The sequence below is a fragment of the Pelobates fuscus genome, chromosome 2, assembly GCF_036172605.1.
Source record: "Pelobates fuscus isolate aPelFus1 chromosome 2, aPelFus1.pri, whole genome shotgun sequence".
Lineage (NCBI taxonomy): Eukaryota > Metazoa > Chordata > Amphibia > Anura > Pelobatidae > Pelobates > Pelobates fuscus.
Window position 1 is genome coordinate 34668297 of NC_086318.1, and position 20249 is coordinate 34688545.

General features: G+C 45.2%; 2 protein-coding genes across 2 annotated transcripts in view; both read right to left on the reverse strand.

Annotated features, from left to right (window-relative positions):
• Positions 1–20249, reverse strand: part of LOC134586516 (cytochrome P450 2K1-like) — a 426562-nt gene that overhangs the window by 191996 nt on the left and 214317 nt on the right. The gene's annotated exons all lie outside the window — the stretch shown is intronic.
• The window catches only part of LOC134586518 (cytochrome P450 2K1-like), a 71186-nt gene that overhangs the window by 8200 nt on the left and 42737 nt on the right, over positions 1–20249 (reverse strand). Inside the window, exons 6-7 of the mRNA XM_063442077.1 lie at positions 6991–7167; positions 4113–4251 (exon numbers count right to left, since the gene is read on the reverse strand). Coding sequence (XP_063298147.1) covers positions 4113–4251; positions 6991–7167 — 316 coding nt within the window. The remainder of the gene's footprint in view (positions 1–4112; positions 4252–6990; positions 7168–20249) is intronic.

Sequence of the window (20249 nt, forward strand, 5' to 3'; positions counted from 1 at the left end):
TTCCAACATATCCAAAAAGGAATATAAAATTAATTCTATTCTCACATGCCACTCAAGCAATGTGATATACCTCCTCTGGTGCCCCTGTGGATTACAGTATGTGGGAATGACCACGAGAACTTTAAAAACCCGCATACTGGAACACTTGGGTAATATACAGAGGGGGTATGCTAAACACAGTGTCTCTGCACATTTTTCACAATGCCATAATAGTGATCCTTCACACGTTAATTTCATTGCCATTGCCCAAAAGAAAAAAGATTGGAGGGGGGAAGATAATTTTAAAGAACTATGCAAAATTGAAAGTAGGTGGATATTCGAACTAAATACTTTATCCCCCAATGGCCTAAATTTAGATTTTGAGTTGGCTCATTTTTTATAATATATATATTTTTTTTATAATATATATTTTTTACAAATCCAGTTTTCTTACATAGTCTTTTTTATACTTTTTGATACTCTCTTTACATTTATATCTATATTCATTTTTATATTTTTGGCCCTTCCATCCCACCAATCTTATTCTACAGGGGCTATATTCATACAAATTGGAGGTGATATACACCTTTAAGGCATTTCATATTATGTGCCCATATGTTACTTATTAATACATATATATACTCTGCTTCATTGCTGCTATTTATATAAACAACTATGTTATTATTTTCTTTCCACTAATTATTGTTTATATGAATGTATTTTTTCTACTTATCATTGTTTATATGAATGTACTTTGTAAGATATGAAAAACGCCCATACTTAATATGGAGACCTTTGCATCATTTGGGCAAATGCATTAACAAATTAATATTGACATTATGCATTATGTATCTATATGTTATTAAGCCATTAAGTCCCTCTACTATATCATTCTCCGTTATCTGTATATATAATCATGTCATTTTCCCCATTACAAGCTACTGCTTATATGTATGCACTTTAAGGACTACACAAAGTGCCCATTCACAATGTGGAGTCTTCAGCTTCAACTGGGCAAATGCATTAAACAGAATGAAGCCAAAAAACGAGCGCCGAAAATACCGGAAGTGACGTCAGACGCCGGCCACCCGAACTTCCGCCCATGTGACCGGCAATCAGAATAAGCGGAGAATTTAAAACGGAACAGCAGCTGGATGTTTTATGCACTGATGAAAACTCGGACTGAGTTGAAACGCGTCTGCATTACTGTGATTTTGTGTGTCACCATATGGGACCTGCACAGTTATTTTTAAACTTTTATTTACAATAAATGTAATACTTTTTTTATCATCACTTGCTGCTTTTCCTGCTTCTGGGGGACATCATCCAAGTTTCTCCATATAGCCTTTTAAGGCACCCTTGGGCACTATATACAGAGCCTGGCACGGCTCTGGAATCCGTGAGTGTATTCAATCACTTTCATATATTTCTTTTTATACATACAGTCTATACTATGTATTTTTCTTATTTTTTGTCTTTATAGGACTTGACTGCATGGAACATCTCTCATATGTACCTGTATATGTATAAGTATTATTACCTCTCATTTTAGACACAGGAAGTGGTGTGTGTATTTGGCACTTGTTGCTCTTAATACCTTATTTTATTACTTTAACCGGCACTGTAAGATTGTATAATCCGTTGCCATGATAATCACCTTGTAATCCGCCAGACATCATGACGTAATGACGTCAGGGAGGCGGTCCTAACTCACTTCCGGGTTTCGGTGGAGGGAGACACAACGCTAACTATTGGTAAGTGCACTTATCTTTTACTTATATAAACGCACTATTTACTTAGACACAGTAACCTTGAAAAAGACCTGCAGAGGTCGAAACGTTGGTTCATCTGTTTGCATATGATTTAAAATAAAACGGAACACTGATTTTCACAAGTCCTGAGAGTGCATCCTGGATTCTTCTTTCTTTATATATTGAACGCATTACCGCTTGCACCCAGGCAGATTTACCGGATTACAAGTAAGGAGAGTGCCAAGCCATCTATCTTTTATATATATATATATATATATATATAGTAATATCAAAATACAGTAAGAATAACATTTCATATATATATAATTTTTTTTAATGTTTTTTAAAATTATTTTTACATTTTTTAAATGTATTTTAAATTTACTTCTTATTTTTATTTTATAATGATATATAAATATATACACATAATATATATAGTAAATTTTATATATATATATATATATATATATATATATATATATATATATATATATATACATACATACAGGTGTAATTTAATTATAAGTGTATTTTTATATTAATATATGTGTGTCTTAATATAAAAAAAATAGTTTGACATATATATATAAGATATATAGACATATATTATATAGAATAATATATGTCTATATATATATATATATATATATATATATATATATATATACATATACATACACACACACACACATATAATTATAATTTTATTTTTATTTTTTATTTTACACTTGCAGGAAGACTGCCTGTCAGGACAGACAGTCCCCCTGCAGGCAGAAACATGGACAGCTATTGTGTCCATGTGACTGCTGTTGAGCGATCACGTGGCCGCAGGGTCCTAATTAGCAGCGGGGAGGCTCCCTGGGCTGCAGGCAGTCTCCCCACACCGGCCACGACAGCGGGTGCGAGCAACAAACAATGAACATTATCAAGGCATAGAAAAATAGCACATTTTAAAGCGTTAGAGAAGACAGGCTAAGCACATAATATCGTAACATGGGGAAGGAATTCACATTTTGTCAATAAAAGTGACATGCTTATGCTAGGCAGTGAGTAGAAACCATAGAGCTGGATAAAACAAGCTAGATAAACTAACTATTTGATTGGACATCATTGTGAAATGTTGTATACTTTCAGGAGAGGAAATCTAAGCAGGTAAAAGTCACAGATTATACTATCCCAGATGTGATAGCCAGGCAATATTGTGAAGAGGAATATATCTTAAGGTAGGTCAGGCATTAGACAACGGTTCTGCATGCTAAATTAATAGTAACAATATAATAGGAACACAAAGAATAACAACTGAGGGGAATAACACAGGGACAGTCTGCAGTTTAGTTTTAGCCAATACAACGTGTATGAGGCAGACTAAATCTGGGTTTTCGTGTTGGTAAGTATAGTCTCTCGAGACCACCTTCCTCCACAGGCCTTGGTCAGGAATCACCCAGAACATGCAGGCTAACATCACAGCATTTCTGCTTCAAGTCTCGATAAGGTGCTTTCGCCGCTTGAGCTCATGGCTGCTCCTGCCGAGGATGTGAGTCATGCACCCGGGTTTTCCCCTTTTGGGCTCTCAGCCCTGAAAGGCAGTAACGAGCATTGGGCGACTCTGGACAGGATGAGGCTTTCAAGCTGGCCCTCTTCTTCCCTGGCTTCTGTGGTTTGGGGGCTGGTCAAGTGCTCCGAGGCCTACCAGCCTTGTGGTTCAGGCAACCGGGAGGCGAGTTCCGCCACTTGTCGGTCTTTTTCCACTTCCCCTTAGTCTGTGCCCCCCTGCGCCACAGCTTATGCAAGAAGTCTCTGAGGAGTGCGTCCAGCCACTGTTCAAAATTTTCCAGCAGGCCGTATGTTGTCGTAGTCAGCAACGCAGTCGCCATCTTGGCTCTGGCTGTGTTACAGTGCGTTGTGTCTGAATCGGGTGAGTTCCCTGGTTCCACTTGTCGTCTCAAGGCAAAGCCTGTTAGCTTATCAATTGTGCTGGGTTATCCCTCAATGGCAAGGGGGGGAAAACGGGTGTCCCAAGCGCTTCAGTTTTCCTGCAGGACAGCTCGCTGGGAGGTCAGCCGCCTCTCCCACCCTTGCATCTGCTGGTAGGCTGCAATTCTTTGTCGGTTTCAGAGTGCTTCTCCGAGCACGGCAATCCTCCCAGTTGAGTCTTGGGATAACACCGATGCGCTGCCGCACCAAATTAGTAAGTTTGGCGTGATATGTCAGAAATAAGTCACTTATTTGCAGGTTCCTGCTCAGAGCTCTCGTTTAGTGCGACCAGTCTGCTCGGTGGGTCAGGCCTCGCCCCTAGTTACATTACTTTTAAATGCAGTGAAGCCAAAATTTTGATATGCAGCAAACCTGATCATATTATCTACACATAAACTGAAGTCTTACTTTGGATCTCTGGATATTTCATCATTAGCAGAATGCTCCATCGAAGAGTCGTGGAGGTCGTTCCCGTTCCTGCTGCAAACAAATTGCCCACAAGAGCTGTTAAATTATCATCATGGAAAAATAATCCTTTGGGTTTTTCCTGAATTTTAAAAAATAGAAGAAAAAGATCTGGTAAAAAGCTATACATTTATGCCTACTGATAATTATATAAGGCTGTGCATACCAGAACATTTGTTTAATTTATAGAACTTCAGAGAGAGTAATAATAAAAGTAAAAATAAAACAAATATCAAACTGGCTAATTAATTGCCTTTTAAGTATTGTTTCTAAATCTGAGTTTTCAGTTTTTTTACAGTTGGATCAGTTTGCAAATTAAATTGCTTTGTGAATTGCAGCAGATTAGCTATGTATCAACAGTATCAGTGTTGTTCAGTGAACATAAAATGAGAACCTGTGAATGCCATATAACCACACTGACTGTGGGTAATATAATTCATTACACATTAATTTTTATAATAGAGAAACTGCACCTTTACACTAATTTGTGGAACACTGGTTTAGGGGAACTCCCTGATAGTAAGTAAGGTTGATCACGTTGTACAGTGCTACGGAATCTTATGGCGCTATATAAATAATAAATGATAATAATAATAATAATCAAGACATGGTATTATGGGTCAAGGAAGGAAACGAGGAGTAGAGGACCTATAGACTTCGGAATACCCTACATACCAGCTTGCTTTTAATAAGGGGATGAAGGAGAGCTAAGCCTTAAATCTTATGTTCTGTGCTTTTATACTTTATTATGTAATATGTATTTTGTTGTATTTGTTTATTTTTTATTCGTCCCATTGGCAGATTGCTCTTGTATTAAAAATCTTTAGATACAGAAATATTTTAATGGAACACTATAGGGTGAGGAATACAAACATGTATTCCTGGCTCTATAATATTAAAAACAGTATCTTGGACCCCCTGCCTTCCTAAATATAGCAAAAGCTTAGGCTGGTGAGATAGCTCAGTGGGCTGATGCATCATCAGTAGAATATGTTCAACTTTTGGGTCGCAAATTCAAATCCTGGCACGGTTGACTCAGCCCTTCATCTTTTCTGAGGTAGAAAAAATTAGTACCATTAAATTGGGTAATAGTAATGATGTGGAATTATTAAAAATCTTTATTGTACTTGTATTGAATTATTGTACTAACTCCATTTTAACTTTATACTGTGACTTCATCCTCCATTTTGTCCTCCTAACCTGACTTCTTCAATCCTCCATTTTGTCCTCATGACTTAACTTGTTCATTTTAAAACTACATTACGTGACTGAACTTCTCAACCCAATTAATACAGTAGACAAAGACCGTGTTTCCTTCAAGGACAAGTACCAGGAGGTGCTGGCTACTCCTTAAGACTTGCTGGCTACTCCTTAAGAGCTTGTAAGATAGTACAGTTTGAAGGCCACAGAACACAGTAGTAATGAAATGTTCTATTCATAAGAGACCTTGCACCTGGACATAAAGCCTGATATCACGGACCGTGTAAAATGACGCTTAGGACCCCCTTGTCCCCCACCCGTGTCCAGAATAATCCCACCTCTGATGGGTGGGCACGGGACTAACCTCTTAATTTTACTAACCAATAGGTAAGACACTAACTCCGTCACTTAACAATTAATCCAATTGATGATGTTTATTTGCTGATATTCTAATAATCAATGATGACGCAAAATGCCTCTTAAAAGGGCCTGCGCGCCCGCTTTTTCTTCACTTGCCAATAAACTTTCTCGAAGTTATTTTAACCTGAACCTCGTGTGTCAGACTTAATTACTTCAGCGTATATACGCAATTTAATTTTATTGATTTGGACAGGAACAGATAGACTTTGAACATTTTGGTTTACTTTCAAAAAGTACCATAACAGTAACAACCCCTGGATGTTGGTTTAAGGTAACACCCCCAGGATGTACTTGAAAACCAGATTAATCTGAATGTACCTTTCCTGGTTAAATACTTTATTATTATTTCTAAATACAAGAAATCTTCTATTATAGAAGATTTAGTATCTAATACTGAATAGAATACCATTTTTTTCTTCTTTTGTTGTGCGATTCTCTTTATCCCTCCGCCTAAGGAAGTTGCAATTGCGACTACTTCCCAGTGGTTCGCAGCTGTTTTTTTTCCCATCCATCTTTACGAGTTAGAATTAGATACCCTCTCGTGCAAGATGAGATTGATAATTGTTGAATGGGATTTTATGTTGTGGTTAATGTTTTTGTCATGTAAAGAGGTTCATCCATGGGGATCACCTGTTTTGTCTATTGAGAAGAGGGTGGTAAAAATGCAGTTTTATTATTATTACAGAGTGCTGGTGCTAGCTTTGCCCTTGATCTGCCTACTTGGGAAAAGCATTGGATTTGATGAGGTTGTCACTTTTGATGATCTCAGCCAAGGAGGCAGACCGGGGGCAGAGCCAGACACAAGCATTTCTTTAAAAAAGTGCATTTCCATGCAGAAGGTGGAGACACTGAATGTCGGTGCTGCACACAGCAGCATTGCCCCAGGAAGCACCTCTAGTAGCCATCCGTGGAGTGGCCACTGGAGGTTTTCCCAGGCTGCAATGTAAACACGGCCTTTTCCCTGAAATGACAGTGTTCACTGCAAAAAGCCTGCAGGACAGACTTTACTCACCAGAACAACTACATTAAGTTGTAGTTGTTCTGGTGACTACAGTGACCCTTTAAGCTATGCATTTCATGATGATTTCGCTTGTCATATGTTTAGACTAAATGTAATTATATAGCTTAAGATTACCTTCATAATCAATATATTTTGTAAAGGTCAAGTTTCCATTTAAATTGTACAATTTGCTGTGGTTACCTCTCGTTGCTTGACAAGATATGCATCAATGAGATTTCTTTGGTCGTTTATGTCCAGCTGGTCCTTGTGTTTTGTAAACGTCTCTTTTATAAATGTCTTCAACTTTTGGATATTTTCAAAAATTATATTGTGACTTCCTGGTAACCAGCGAACCAGAGATGGAAAAATGTTGTACAGCTAAATAAAAATGGAAAAATGGTTGAAATGCCTGATCCTGTTAGGACAAATCAGAGAAACCTATTATGTTCAGCCTTTCACAAGCTGATGTAGGAACATTATTCCAGATTTGATTTGTATTCTGAATTACAAAATGTGGAAATTCATTTGTCACATTTTGACCTTTTTGTGAGAGAGTTATTTCCACATCCACCACAGTGAGATGTCAATGGTAGCTTCTTATTAGTGGTGTGGCGAACATAAAATTTTTGGTTCGCGAACGGCGAACGCGAACTTCCTCAAAACGTTTGCGGACCGGGCGAACCGCCATAGACTTCAATGGGCAGGCGAATTTTAAAACCCACAGGGATGCTTTCTGGCCACAATAGTGATGGAAAAGTTGTTTCAAGGGGACTAACACCTGGACTGTGGCATGCCGGAGGGGGATCCATGGCAAAACTCCCATGGAAAATTACACAGTTGATGCAGAGTCTGGTTTTAATCCATAAAGGGCATAAATCACCTAACATTCCTAAATCACAATGGATATGGATTGACACCTGACATATGCCATATTGACACCTTGACATATGGATGGACACCTGTCCTCAGAGACCCTGATACACACTGACACAGAGCAGCATAGGGACTGTTCCCCCTACATAGGGTCACTTGGCAGATATGGATTGACACCTATCCTAAGGATCCCTGATACACACTGACACAGAGCAGAATAGGGACTGTTCCCACTACATAGAGTTGCTTGGCAGGTATGGATTGACATCTGTCCTCAGAGACCCTGATACACACTGACACAGAGCAGAATAGGGACTGTTCCCCCTACATAGGGTCACTTGGCAGATATGGATTGACACCTGTCCTCAGAGACCCCGATACACACTGACACAGAGCAGAATAGGGACTGTTCCCCCTACATAGAGTCATTTGGCAGATATGGATTGACACCGTCCACAAGGACAAGCTGCAGGCTTCCTGGCAGGGCCCATACAGGGTGGAAGAGCAGGTTTGTGATACCACCTTTGTGATCGGTTCGGTCACAGGCATGGGAGGCAAGCACATGCTCCATGTGAACATGCTCAAGCCATACCATGAGCGCACGGAAGAGGTAACCGCGATCTGTGCACCTGCCACTGAAGATTATGATAATTTGCCACTCCCAGATCTCCTAGACCAAGAGGGCCAGATCGGAGACCTGGGAGAAGTACAGTTAGGAGAACGGTTAGACCCCCAGGAGCGAACCCAGGTCCAAAGACTAATCCAGGACAAGGGGGCCATGTTTTCCAACCTACCTGGGTACACTGTTAACCACTCACAAAGTTGAAACCCTAGATCAGACCCCCCTTCGCCAAACCACCTATCGCATACCGAAGCAGTTAAAGAAAATATGCGGAAAGAAATTGAGGAAATGTTGCAGTTAGGGGTGATAGAACACTCTGACAGCCCCTGGGCCTCCCCGGTAGTACTTGTACTGAAACGGGACGGTGCGTTCCGTTTTTGTGTGGACTACCGGAGGCTAAACGATAAAACAACCTCAGAAGCCTACCCTATGCCCCGGATAGACGAGCTCCTAGACAAAATGGCCAGAGGCCAGTACCTCACCACAATAGATCTGTGCAAGGGGTACTGGCAAATTCCATTAGCCGAGGACGTCATCCCCAAGTCGGCATTTGTCACCCCGTTTGGCCTGTATCAGTTTAAGGTCATGCCATTCGGGATGAAGAATGCCCCGGCTAACTTTCAGAGGATGGTAGATCGGCTACTGGATGGGTTTCAGGAGTATGCCTGCGCCTACTTGGATGATATAGCCATTTTTAGCTGCTCCTGGCCCGAACACCTGACCCACATAGGAGTCGTACTAGACCGGATTAGGGAGGCCGGACTGACCTTAAAGCCCAGTAAGTGCCATATAGGAATGGCAGAAGTTCAATACTTAGGGCACAGAGTCGGGAGCGGGCTAGAGAAACCAGAACCCGCTAAAATAGAGGCAGTTGCCAAGTGGCCAACCTCCCGCACTAAAACCCAGGTCCTCGCATTCCTGGGTACCGCAGGGTACTACAGGAAATTCGTAGCTAATTACAGCACCCTAGCTAAACCTCTCACGGATCTAACACGTAAAAACCTCCCCAAGATAGCAGTATGGGCCCCAGAGTGTGAACAGGCCTTCCAACAGCTCAAGACGGCGCTCATTAAATCACCTGTACTTTCTGCTCCTGATCCAACTAAACGCTTTCTCGTCCATACAGACGCTTCTATGTTTGGATTGGGAGCAGTACTGAGCCAAGTTGGAGCAGATGGCGGCGAGCAACCCGGGGCTTTTCTAAGCCGGAAACTTTTGTCCAGGGAAGTAGATACACTGCCATTGAAAAAGAGTGCCTGGCGGTGGTGTGGGCCCTCAAAAAGCTGCAACCTTACTTGTATGGACAACCGTTTACCTTACTCATAGATCACCACCCGTTGGTGTTGCTAAACAGGGTGTCAGGAGACAATGCCAGGCTGTTGTGCTGGAGTTTGGCGCTACAGCCTTTTGACTTTACAATTCACTATCGCCCTGGGAAGCAAAATGACAATGCTGATGGGTAATCCATACAAACAGACCTTGAATAGTGATCTGTGAGTACTCCTCCAGACATCCCCAAGCCGATCCGTTGGGATCAGATGTATGCCGGCTTGGTTCTGGGGGAGCATTGTGGCAAACCTAGCCACTTACAGAATGTCCTTGTATATATCTTGCTATTACTGCATTGCTATTCCTGTTATGTGCCTTTTTTTTTGGTTTGGTTTTTGAAGCCACAGTGCATCACCAGAGGCCCGAAAAATTAGGCATGTACACATGCCTGAAAAATTAGGTATTGTTGCAGCCGCTGCTGTAGCAGCAGCCATAAAAATTGATGTTTGTTTTCCAGGCAGAAAGTGCCCTAAAACATTGCGGCTTGAACTCTAGTTGGTGGCGGATAAGTCACGCAAGTCAACCGGAATTCAGAGCTAAAATACAGCAGCTCATCTCATCATGCCTTTAGTCGAATGTATCGCCCAGTGTCAGTCCCTTCGGGATCCATCCCTCATTCATCTTAATAAAGGTGAGGTAATCTAGACTTTTTTGACCTAGGCGACTTCTCTTCTCAGTGACAATACCTCCTGCTGCACTGAAGGTCCTTTCTGACAGGACACTTGAAGCGGGGCAGGCCAGAAGTTCTATCACAAATTGGGATAGCTCAGGCCACAGGTCAAGCCTGCACACCCAGTAGTCAAGGGGTTCATCGCTCCTCAGAGTATCGATATCTGCAGTTAAGGCGAGGTAGTCTGCTACCTGTCGGTCGAGTCGCTCTCTGAGGGTGGATCCCGAAGGGCTGTGGCGATGCGTAGGACTTAAAAAGCTCCGCATGTCCTCCATCAACAACACGTCTTTAAAGCATCCTGTCCTTGCCGGCGTGGACGCGGGAGGAGGATGACTTCCACCTCTCCCCCTGTTAGATTCCCGTTGTGCTGTGACATCACCCTTATACGTTGTGTAAAGCATACTTTTTAATTTATTTTGCAAATGCTGCATCCTTTCCGACTTGTTGTAATTTGGTAACATTTCAGCCACTTTCTGCTTATACCGAGGGTCTAGTAGCGTGGACACCCAGTACAGGTCGTTCTCCTTCAGCCTTTTTATACGAGGGTCCCTCAACAGGCACGACAGCATGAAACACCCCATTTGCACAAGGTTGGATGCCGAGCTACTCATTTCCCGTTCCTCCTCCTCAGTGATCTCAATGACGGGATGTTCTTCCCCCGAGCCACGTACAACACCACGGGTACCAGATAGGTGACAACGAGCACCCTGGGATGCCTGTTGTGGTTGGTCTTCCTTCTCCTCCTCAAAGCCACATTCCTCCTCTGACTCCTATTCCTCACAATCCTCTTCCAGCGTTGCCGCATGTCCAGCAAGCGATGCTGATAAGGCTGTTTCTGGTGGTGATGGTGACCACAACTCTTCCTCTTCCTCTTCATGCTCATCTATGGCCTGATCCAGCACTCTTCGCAGGGCACGCTCCAGGAAGAAAACAAATTGTATGATGATCCATCCACGTGTACTTAAGGAACTAAGTGTAGAAATAAGTGAACCTCTGTTTTTAATCTTTCAAGATTCTTTTCTTTCAGGAAGTGTTCCGGAGGATTGGAGGAAGGCAGATGTGGTTCCTATATTCAAAAAGGGTTCAAAATCCTTGCCTGGAAATTATAGACCTGTGAGCTTAACTTCTGTGGCTGGTAAAATATTTGAAAGGTTATTAAGGGATAATATTCAAGAATTCCTTGAGAAGAATATGGTTATCAGCAAAAATCAGCATGGTTTTATGAAGCACAGGTCATGTCAAACTAACTTGATTGCGTTCTACGAAGAAGTAAGTAGAAGTATAGATCAGGGTGTTGCAGTGGATGTGATCTATTTGGATTTTGCCAAGGCATTTGATACAGTTCCACACCAAAGATTAGTGTTCAAACTCAAGGAAATCGGTCTCGATGAAAATGCTTGTTCTTGGGTAGAACATTGGCTTAAAAACAGAATACAAAGAGTTGTCGTTAATGGTAAATTTTCAAGCTGGACAGAGGTGGCAAGTGGTGTCCCTCAGGGGTCTGTTCTGGGACCCCTTCTATTTAACATTTTTTATAAATGATCTTGAAGACAGCATTGAAAGTCATGTTTCAGTGTTTGCAGATGACACAAAACTTTGTAAAATAATACAATGTGAGCAAGATATTACTTTGCTGCAGAAGGATTTAGATAGACTGGAGGACTGGGCACTCAAATGGCAGATGAAATTTAATGTTGAAAAATGCAAAGTTATGCACTTCGGCATAAAGAATACACAAGCAACGTATACCCTTAATGGAAGTGAATTAGGGATAACAACACACGAAAAGGACTTGGGAATTGTTATAGACAACAAACTATGCAACAATGTGCAATGTCAATCAGCAGTGGCCAAGGCCAGTAAGGTATTGTCATGCATGAAAAAGGGCATTCATTCTCGGGACGAGAATATCATTTTGCCTCTCTATAAATCACTGGTAAGACCACATATTGAATATGCTGTGCAATTTTGGTCACCCGTTCTAAAGAAGGATATCATGGCACTAGAAAAAGTGCAGAGGCGGGCTACAAAATTAATAAAAGGAATGGAACATATCAGCTATGAAGAAAGGTTAACAAATTTAAACCTATTTAGTTTAGAAAAACGTCGCCTGAGAGGGGATATGATAACATTATACAAATATATTCGGGGCCAATACAAACCATTGTGTGGAAATCTATTCACAAACCGGACTTTACATAGGACACGAGGCCATGCGTTTAGACTGGAAGAAAGAAGATTTCGTCTAAGGCAAAGGAAAGGTTTTTTTACTGTAAGAACAATCAGGATGTGGAATTCTCTGCCTGAAGAAGTGGTTTTATCAGAGTCCATACAGATGTTCAAACAGCTACTAGATGCATACTTGCAAAGACAGAATATTCAAGGATATAATCTTTCAATGTAGGGTAATAACTGCTTGATTCAAGGATAAATCTGACTGCCATTCTGGGGTCAAGAAGGAATTTTTTGTCCTAGCTTGTTGCAAAATTGTGCTTCAAACTGGGTTTTTTTTTGTTTTTTGTTTTTTGTTTTTTTTTGCCTTTTGGATCAACAGCAAAAAACAGGTGTGAGGAAGGCTGAACTTGATGGACGCAAGTCTCTTTTCAGCTATCTAACTATGTAACTAACTATGTAACTATGTCGCCGATGGTGCCTTCGGTGCGACTGACTAGGTTTGTCAACTCCTCAAAAGGACACATGACCCTACAGGCATTTCTTGTTGTAGCAGGCGGTTGAACATTAGAAGTTTTGAATTCCAACGTGTCGGGCTGTCGCAAATCAAGCGCCTCACTGGCATGTTGATTCGCCGCTGGATATCTGCAAAGTGCGCCATTGCTGTGTTCCCAGCTCCCCAGAGGCTGTCCTAGTACGCCTGAAATGGCCACACACCTTTCTGGCCTGCTTCAGGACGTCCTGTAAGCCTGTGTACTTATGCACAAAGCGTTGTACGATCAGATTACACACATGTGCCATGCACAGCACATGTGTCAACTTGCCCAACTTCAATGCCGCCAACAAATTTGTTCCGTTGTCACAAACCACTTTGCCGATCTCCAGTTGCTGTGGAGTCAGACACTTTTCCACCTGTGCGTTTAGGGCGGACAGGAGTGCTGGTCCGGTGTGACTCTCTGCTTTCAAGCAAGTCAAACCCAAGACGGCATGACACTGCCATATCCGGGATGTGGAATAGTACCTGGGGAGCTGGGGGGGTGCCGGAGCAAGACGCAGCAGCAGAAGAGGACTCAGCTGAGGAGGTTATGGAAGAGGATGGAGTAGGAGGAGTAGAGGAGGTGGCAGCAGGCCTGCCTGCAAGTTGTGGCGGTGTCACCAACTCCTCTGCAGAGCCACGCATTCCATGCTTGGCAGCCGTCAGCAGGTTTACCCAATGCGCAGTGTAGGTGATATACCTGCCCTGACCATGCTTTGCAGACCAGGTATCGGTGGTCAGATGGACCCTTGCCCCAACACTGTGTGCCAGACATGCCATTACTTCCTTTTGCACAATCGAGTACAGGTTGGGAATTGCCTTTTGTGAAAAGAAATTTCGTCCGGGTACCTTCCACTGCGGTGTCCTAATAGCTACAAATTTTTTGAATGCCTCAGACTCCACCAGCTTGTATGGTAAAAGCTGGTGGGCTAATAGTTCAGACAAGCCAGCTGTCAGACGCCGGGCAAGGGGGTGACTTTCTGACATTGGCTTCTTACGCTCAAACATGTCCTTGACAGACACCTGACTGTGGACAGATGAGCGGGAACTGCTCAAGGCGAGAGACGGAGTGGCGGATGGTTGAGAGGGGGCAGGGAGGACAGCAGTGGTTGACGTGGCTGAAGATGCTCTACCAGGATGAGGATGGCGGCTTTGATTTTTTGTGCTGCTTGAACTCATGTGTTGATCCCATAGGCGTTTGTGATGTGCGATCATGTGCCTACGCAAAGCAGTTGTACCTAGGTGGGTGTTGGACTTCCCACAACTCAGTTTCTTTTGGCACAGGTTGCAAATGGCATCGCTGTTGTCAGAGGCAGACACCCCCAAAAAATTTCACACTGCTGAGCTCTGCAATGACGGCATTCTGGTGGTGGCAACAGCATGCGTTGATTGGCGTGCTGTCGGGCTGACCCCGGGTGCCGATGCATGCTGTCTGACTGTGCCACTAGCTCCTTGCAACGACCCCCCCGCTTCTAACTCGTCTCCTCCTCTCTGTCTTCACATCTGAACTTTCGCCCTGTTCTTCTCGACGAGTGGGCACCCACGTGACATCCAGGGACGCATCGTCATCATCAACCGCTTCACTTGTATCTGACAACTCAGCAAAGGAAGCAGCAGCGGGTACAACATCATCATCATCATCATCATCACACGTAAGTCTATGTGTGTAATGCTGCCTGACTGAGACATATCCCTGTTATCTACATCTTCTGGCAATAATGGTTGCGCATCACTCATTTCTTCAAACGGATGTGTAAATAACTCCTCTGACAGATAAAGTGAAGCGGCTGTGGTGCTAGTGTTGGTGGTGGCGGCAGGCGGGTGAGTGGTAACTTGAGAGGAGCCCGAAGCCAAGCTGGAGTAGTATGGTGCGTCAAGGTTCCGAGTGGAAGCTGTAGAAGATTGGGTGTCCTGTGTTAGCCTGTCAACTATGTCCTCAGAACTTTTCAAGTTCAGGGTACATGGCCTCTGAAAAATGGGCATTATTCTAGGGCAAAAGGGAATCACAGCACCACGACAACGATGGCCCCTGCGGGGTGGCCTGCCTCTGCCTGTCGTTTTTTTTTCAATTAGTGGTACTGTGCGTGCAAGTTACTGTGACACCAGATATGAGTGGCAATGTGCACTGGCAGAGGTTGGCAGAGTACACACTGAAGGCCTGTCACCCGCTTGAAGGACACTGAATGCTATTAGATTACAGTGAAAAACTTTTTTTCTTTTTAAATCCAAGCTATTGAGACACCAGATATGAGTGGCAAAGTGAACTTGATGAGGTTGGCAGAGTACACACTGTAGGCCTGACACCCAGACGCTTGCAGACAACTAACTGCTATTAGCTTACAGTGAAAAACTTTTTTTTGTTTTTAAATGTCAAGCTTAAGCTATTGTGACACCAGATAGGAGTGGTGGCACTGGGCAAGTGGGCACAGTATCCACTGTGAGCCTGATACAGAAGCTGGCAGACAACTAACTGCTATTCAATCTATTACAGTGAAAAACATTTTTTTTCTTTTTAAATTTCAAGCTTTAGCTATTGTGACACCAGATATGAGTGGTGGCACTGGGCAAGTGGGCACAGTATCCACTGTGAGCCCAGGGCCGGACTGGGAACTAAAAGCAGCCCTGGAAAAAATTCTATACCAGCCCAACAATGCGCCGCGGCAGCACAGGCGAAAATGCATCACCCCCAAACACACACACAAAAAATGCATCACTGCCAAACACACACACAAAAAATGCATCTTCGCTTGTTTTCTTGTGTTGCTTATTCCCTCTTTTGATTTTTTTTTTAACTCGTTTAGTGTATCTTGTCTCTAATTTTTCTCCTGTCTCTTAGAACCCCCCTTATGTGTCTTTTAACTCCCTCGTGTATCTTTTACTTCATCCCAGCCTGTGTGTCTCTTTTTACCCTTCTCCAGCCCTCTCTATGTCTCTTCCCCATCGCCTTTTGTGTGTGTCTATGTCCCCCCCAGCAAACCTTCTGTGTGTCTCTTTGTTTTCCCCAGTCCCTCTGTGTGCATATTTTTCCCCCAGCCCAGCTTTGTCCCCCACAAACCTTTGGTATGTCTCTTTGTCCCCCAGCAAACCTTCTGTGTGTCTCTTTGCCTTCCCCCAGTCCCTTTAAGTGCCTCTTTCTTCCCGCAGACCCTCTGTGTGCCTCTTTCACCCTCTGTCTCTTTTTCCCCCCTCCGCCTGTTTCTCTCTCTTCCTCCTCTGTCTCTTTCTCCTCCTCCGTCTCTTTCTTCCCCCTCCCCCTGCCTCTTTCTTCCTCCTCTGTCTCTTTCTCTCCCTTCCTCCTGTGTCTCTCTCTTACCCCTCTTTCTCCCCCACTACCCCTCTGTCTCATTCTCCCCTGTGTCTCTTTACCCCCCTCCCCCTGTGTCTCTCTTACCCCTCTTTCTAACTCTCCCTCCTCTGTCTCTTTCCCTCCCTTCCTCCTGTGTCTCTCTTTCCCCTCTTTCTCCCTCACTCCCCTTCTGTCTCTCTCTTCCCGCTCTTTCTCCCCTACTAGCTCTCTGTATCACTCTCCCCTGTGTCTCTCTTCTCCACCTCCCACTATTTCTCTCCTTCACCCACTGAGACTGACCTTGTCTGAAATCAGATCTAGAACGGCAGGGACAGCAATGTGATGTTGTCTCTCTCTCTCCATCATGCTCCCATGCGGTTCCCACAATTCCCTGCATGGACACATCATAGAGTAATTACTACTCTATGGTGTGGCTGTGCTGGGAATTGTGGGAACCGCATGGGAGCATGGTAGTTAGCTCCGCCCCATCCTCATTCCTCCAATGCTTACTGACAGCTGCACGCCTGTCAGTATCCGTGAGTGTGCCGCCAGACCCAGTGGCGGATCCAGAGCCTGATCTCGGGAGGGGCACTTATAGATTATTTAAAAAAAATAATCCTGGCACAATAACCACTACAGCTCAGTGTAGTAGTTTTGGTGCCAGTAGTGCCAGGATCCCACCCCAGAGTAAGTAGTCATACCGTTTAAGAACAGTTTGACAACTTACCTGGGGTCTGCTGGGATATAGGGCATAGGAGAAGTGGTGTGTGTTAGGGGTGAAGTGTGTGTGTGAAAGGTGCAGTGTGTGTGTCAGCGGTGAAGTGAGTGTGAGTGCGTAAGGGCGGCAGTGTGTGTTAGGGGGCAGTGTGTGTGTGAGGGTGGCAGTGTGTGTATGGGGGCACTGTATGTCTGTGTGGAGCAGTGTGTGTATGGGGGGGCACTGTGTGTATAGGGGGGTCGTATGTGTGTGGGGCAATGTGTGTATGGGGGGCAGCAGTGTGTGTAGGGCACTGTATGTGTCTGTGTGTGTATGGGTGTGCAGTGTGTGCAGGGCAGTGTGTGTATGGGGGCAGTGTTTGTGGGGCGGTGTGTATGGGGACAGTGTGTGTATGGGGGCAGTGTTTGTGGGGCAGTGTGTGTTTGTGGGGCAGTGTGTGTATGGGGACAGTGTGTGTATGGGGACAGTGTGTGTATGGGGGCAGTGTTTGTGTGTATGGGGGCAGTGTTTGTGTGTATGGGGGCAGTGTTTGTGTGTATGTGGGGGCAGTGTTTGTGTGTATGTGGGGACAGTGTGTGTGTATGTGGGGGCAGAGTGTGTGTATGTGGGGGCAGTGTGTGTGTATGTGGGGGCAGTGTGTGTATGTGGGGGCAGTGTGTGTATGTGGGGGCAGTGTGTGTATGTGGGGGCAGTGTGTGTATGTGGGGGCAGTGTGTGTATATGTGGGGGCAGTGTGACTCCCCCTCACCTCCCCTAATACACAGTTGACCTACCCCTCCCCAATACACATTTGACCTCCCCCAATACACAGTTGACCCCCCTCCCCAATACACATTTGACCTCCCCTCATACACAGTTGACCACCCCTCCCCTCATACACATTTTACCTCCCCCCTCACCTCCCCTAATACACAGTTGACCTACCCCTCCCCAATACACATTTGACCTCCCCCAATACACAGTTGCCCCCCCTCCCCAATACACATTTGACCTCCCCTCATACACAGTTGACCACCCCTCCCCTCATACACATTTTACCTCCCCCCTCATACACATTTTACCTCCCCCCCCTCATACACAGTTGACCCCCCTCCCCTCATACACATTTTACCTCCCCCCTCCCCTCATACACATTTTACCTCCCCCCCCTCCCCTCCCCTGATACACAGTTGACCCCCCTCCCCAATACACATTTGACCTCCCCTAATACACAGTTGACCCCCCTCCCCTAATACACAGTTGACCCCCCCTCCCCTCATGCACATTTTACCTCCCCCCTCCCCTCATACACAGTTGACCCCCCTCCCCTAATACACAGTTGTCCCCCCCTCCCCTCCTCTCCCCTGATACACAGTTGACCACTCTAATGCATTACTGACCCCACCATCCCCCAAATGCAAAACACAATAGGTCCCCCAAGCCATTCTTACCTGCTGTACTACACGATGCAGCTCAATGGTGCAGTCATTGACTGTAGAACCGCCGCCGCGCAGCCGCCGGATGTGACGTCATATGCCGCTCACATCCGGCGGCTGACAGGAAAAATCTGTGCGCCCCCTCAGTTCCAGCCTCCTCTTACAGCAAGCCGCAGTAGCGGCCGGCGGCGCGGTTGCGGCTGAGTCCGCGGCCGCATAGACCAACAGGCTAAATATAATTTTTTCTCTTGTGGCTGAAAGTGCAGCCATATCTCAAAGCGGCCCCAGGGCCGGCGGCCTACCGGGAAATATCCCGGTATCCCGGTAGGCCAGTCCGGCCCTGTGTGAGCCTGACACAGAAGCTGGCAGGCAGGCAACTGCAATTAGATTACACAGGGGAAAAAAAGCAGACTGATGTTCTGGCCCTAAAAAGGGCTTTTGGGGGGGGGGCGTGGCTAGCAGAGCAGCACACTGGATGTGTTTATGTGGAGCTCCTGCTTCACTAACCTAAAACTGACCCAAAAGCCACAAAAACGCCGAACCGAGACCCACAAAGCAAGCAGCAACAAGCACCAAACCCCCTGCAGAGAGATGGGGAAAAAAAAGAAAATCGCCCGCCAAGAGAGCTCCCACCAGCCCGACATTAGGCGCTCCTTTGAAAGGCCGCAACCAGCCATGCAGGCCAAAATGGCACCGAGCAGGCCCCACAGCGACAGTGAGTCTGACTCATCGGTGGAGAGGGAGGAATCCCAGACCACAACCCCGGCACCCACGTTATACGGGTCGGAGACCTCGGACTCTGATGACTCACCCTCAACAAAAGGTGACATCAAGAAGCTCCTCATCGATCTCCGGGAGATGTGGAAATCAGACCTGGTCGGCGTGAAGACGGAGGTCACTGGACTGAAGGGGCGCTTAGACGCAATAGAAACCCGAGAGGGTAACAGAGACGACTCACTGACAGACACCAGGAGGCAGGTGGAGGCTCTGACACTCCAGCTACAGGGGCTCACGCGCACGGTTACGATGATGGAAACACGCCACCGTAAACGAAATGTCCGTATACGCGGAGCCCCTGAAGACATAGACCCAGAGGCCCTACTGGACTACACAAACCAAGTGTCAGCGGCAATGGGAGCTAAACCAGACGGAGACACGAGGCCAATAACGGCCGCATTCCGAATGCGGAAATCCCCGAACGCCCCAGCGGATGCCTCGAGAGATATTATAGCAGTTACCCGAAATGTCGCAGTTAAAGCGGCGCTGATGGCCTACTCCAGGAAAACCCCCACCGTCACCGTGGACAACCACCACGTAAGAGTCTTCGCAGACATCCCATTTACAATTCTGCTAGAGCGGAGGAAATTCTCGGCGATCACCCAACAACTGCGAGATAAGGGAATCGGGTATCGGTGGGGCGCAACAGGCACATTGGTGGTCGCACGAAAGGACTCGATACTCACACTGTCCGCAGACGAAGATCCTGCAGGATTTATCCAGACCCTCCAACTGCAGCAGCAGACGCCCATGGCGGGAGAGACAGAGAACCAGGAGACCAAGAACCGGGGGAGCACCAGTAAGGCTGAGAGGAAACGGAGCAGACAGCACCCATACAACCCCCCACAGACCTGTACGAGCAGGTGACTCATGACTTTTACCGCAAACCAGCTGCGCGACCGAAACAGACATATGAGGCAATGCCTAAAGATAAAGACTCTATTCCCGGACTGTATTGTTTTGCTTTCACTACATATCAATTTATTATGTTTCCTTTATTTGCATTTTCTATTATTGTTATATTTTCATGCTGTATACAGCTGAGGGATGGGAGTCTTGGTGC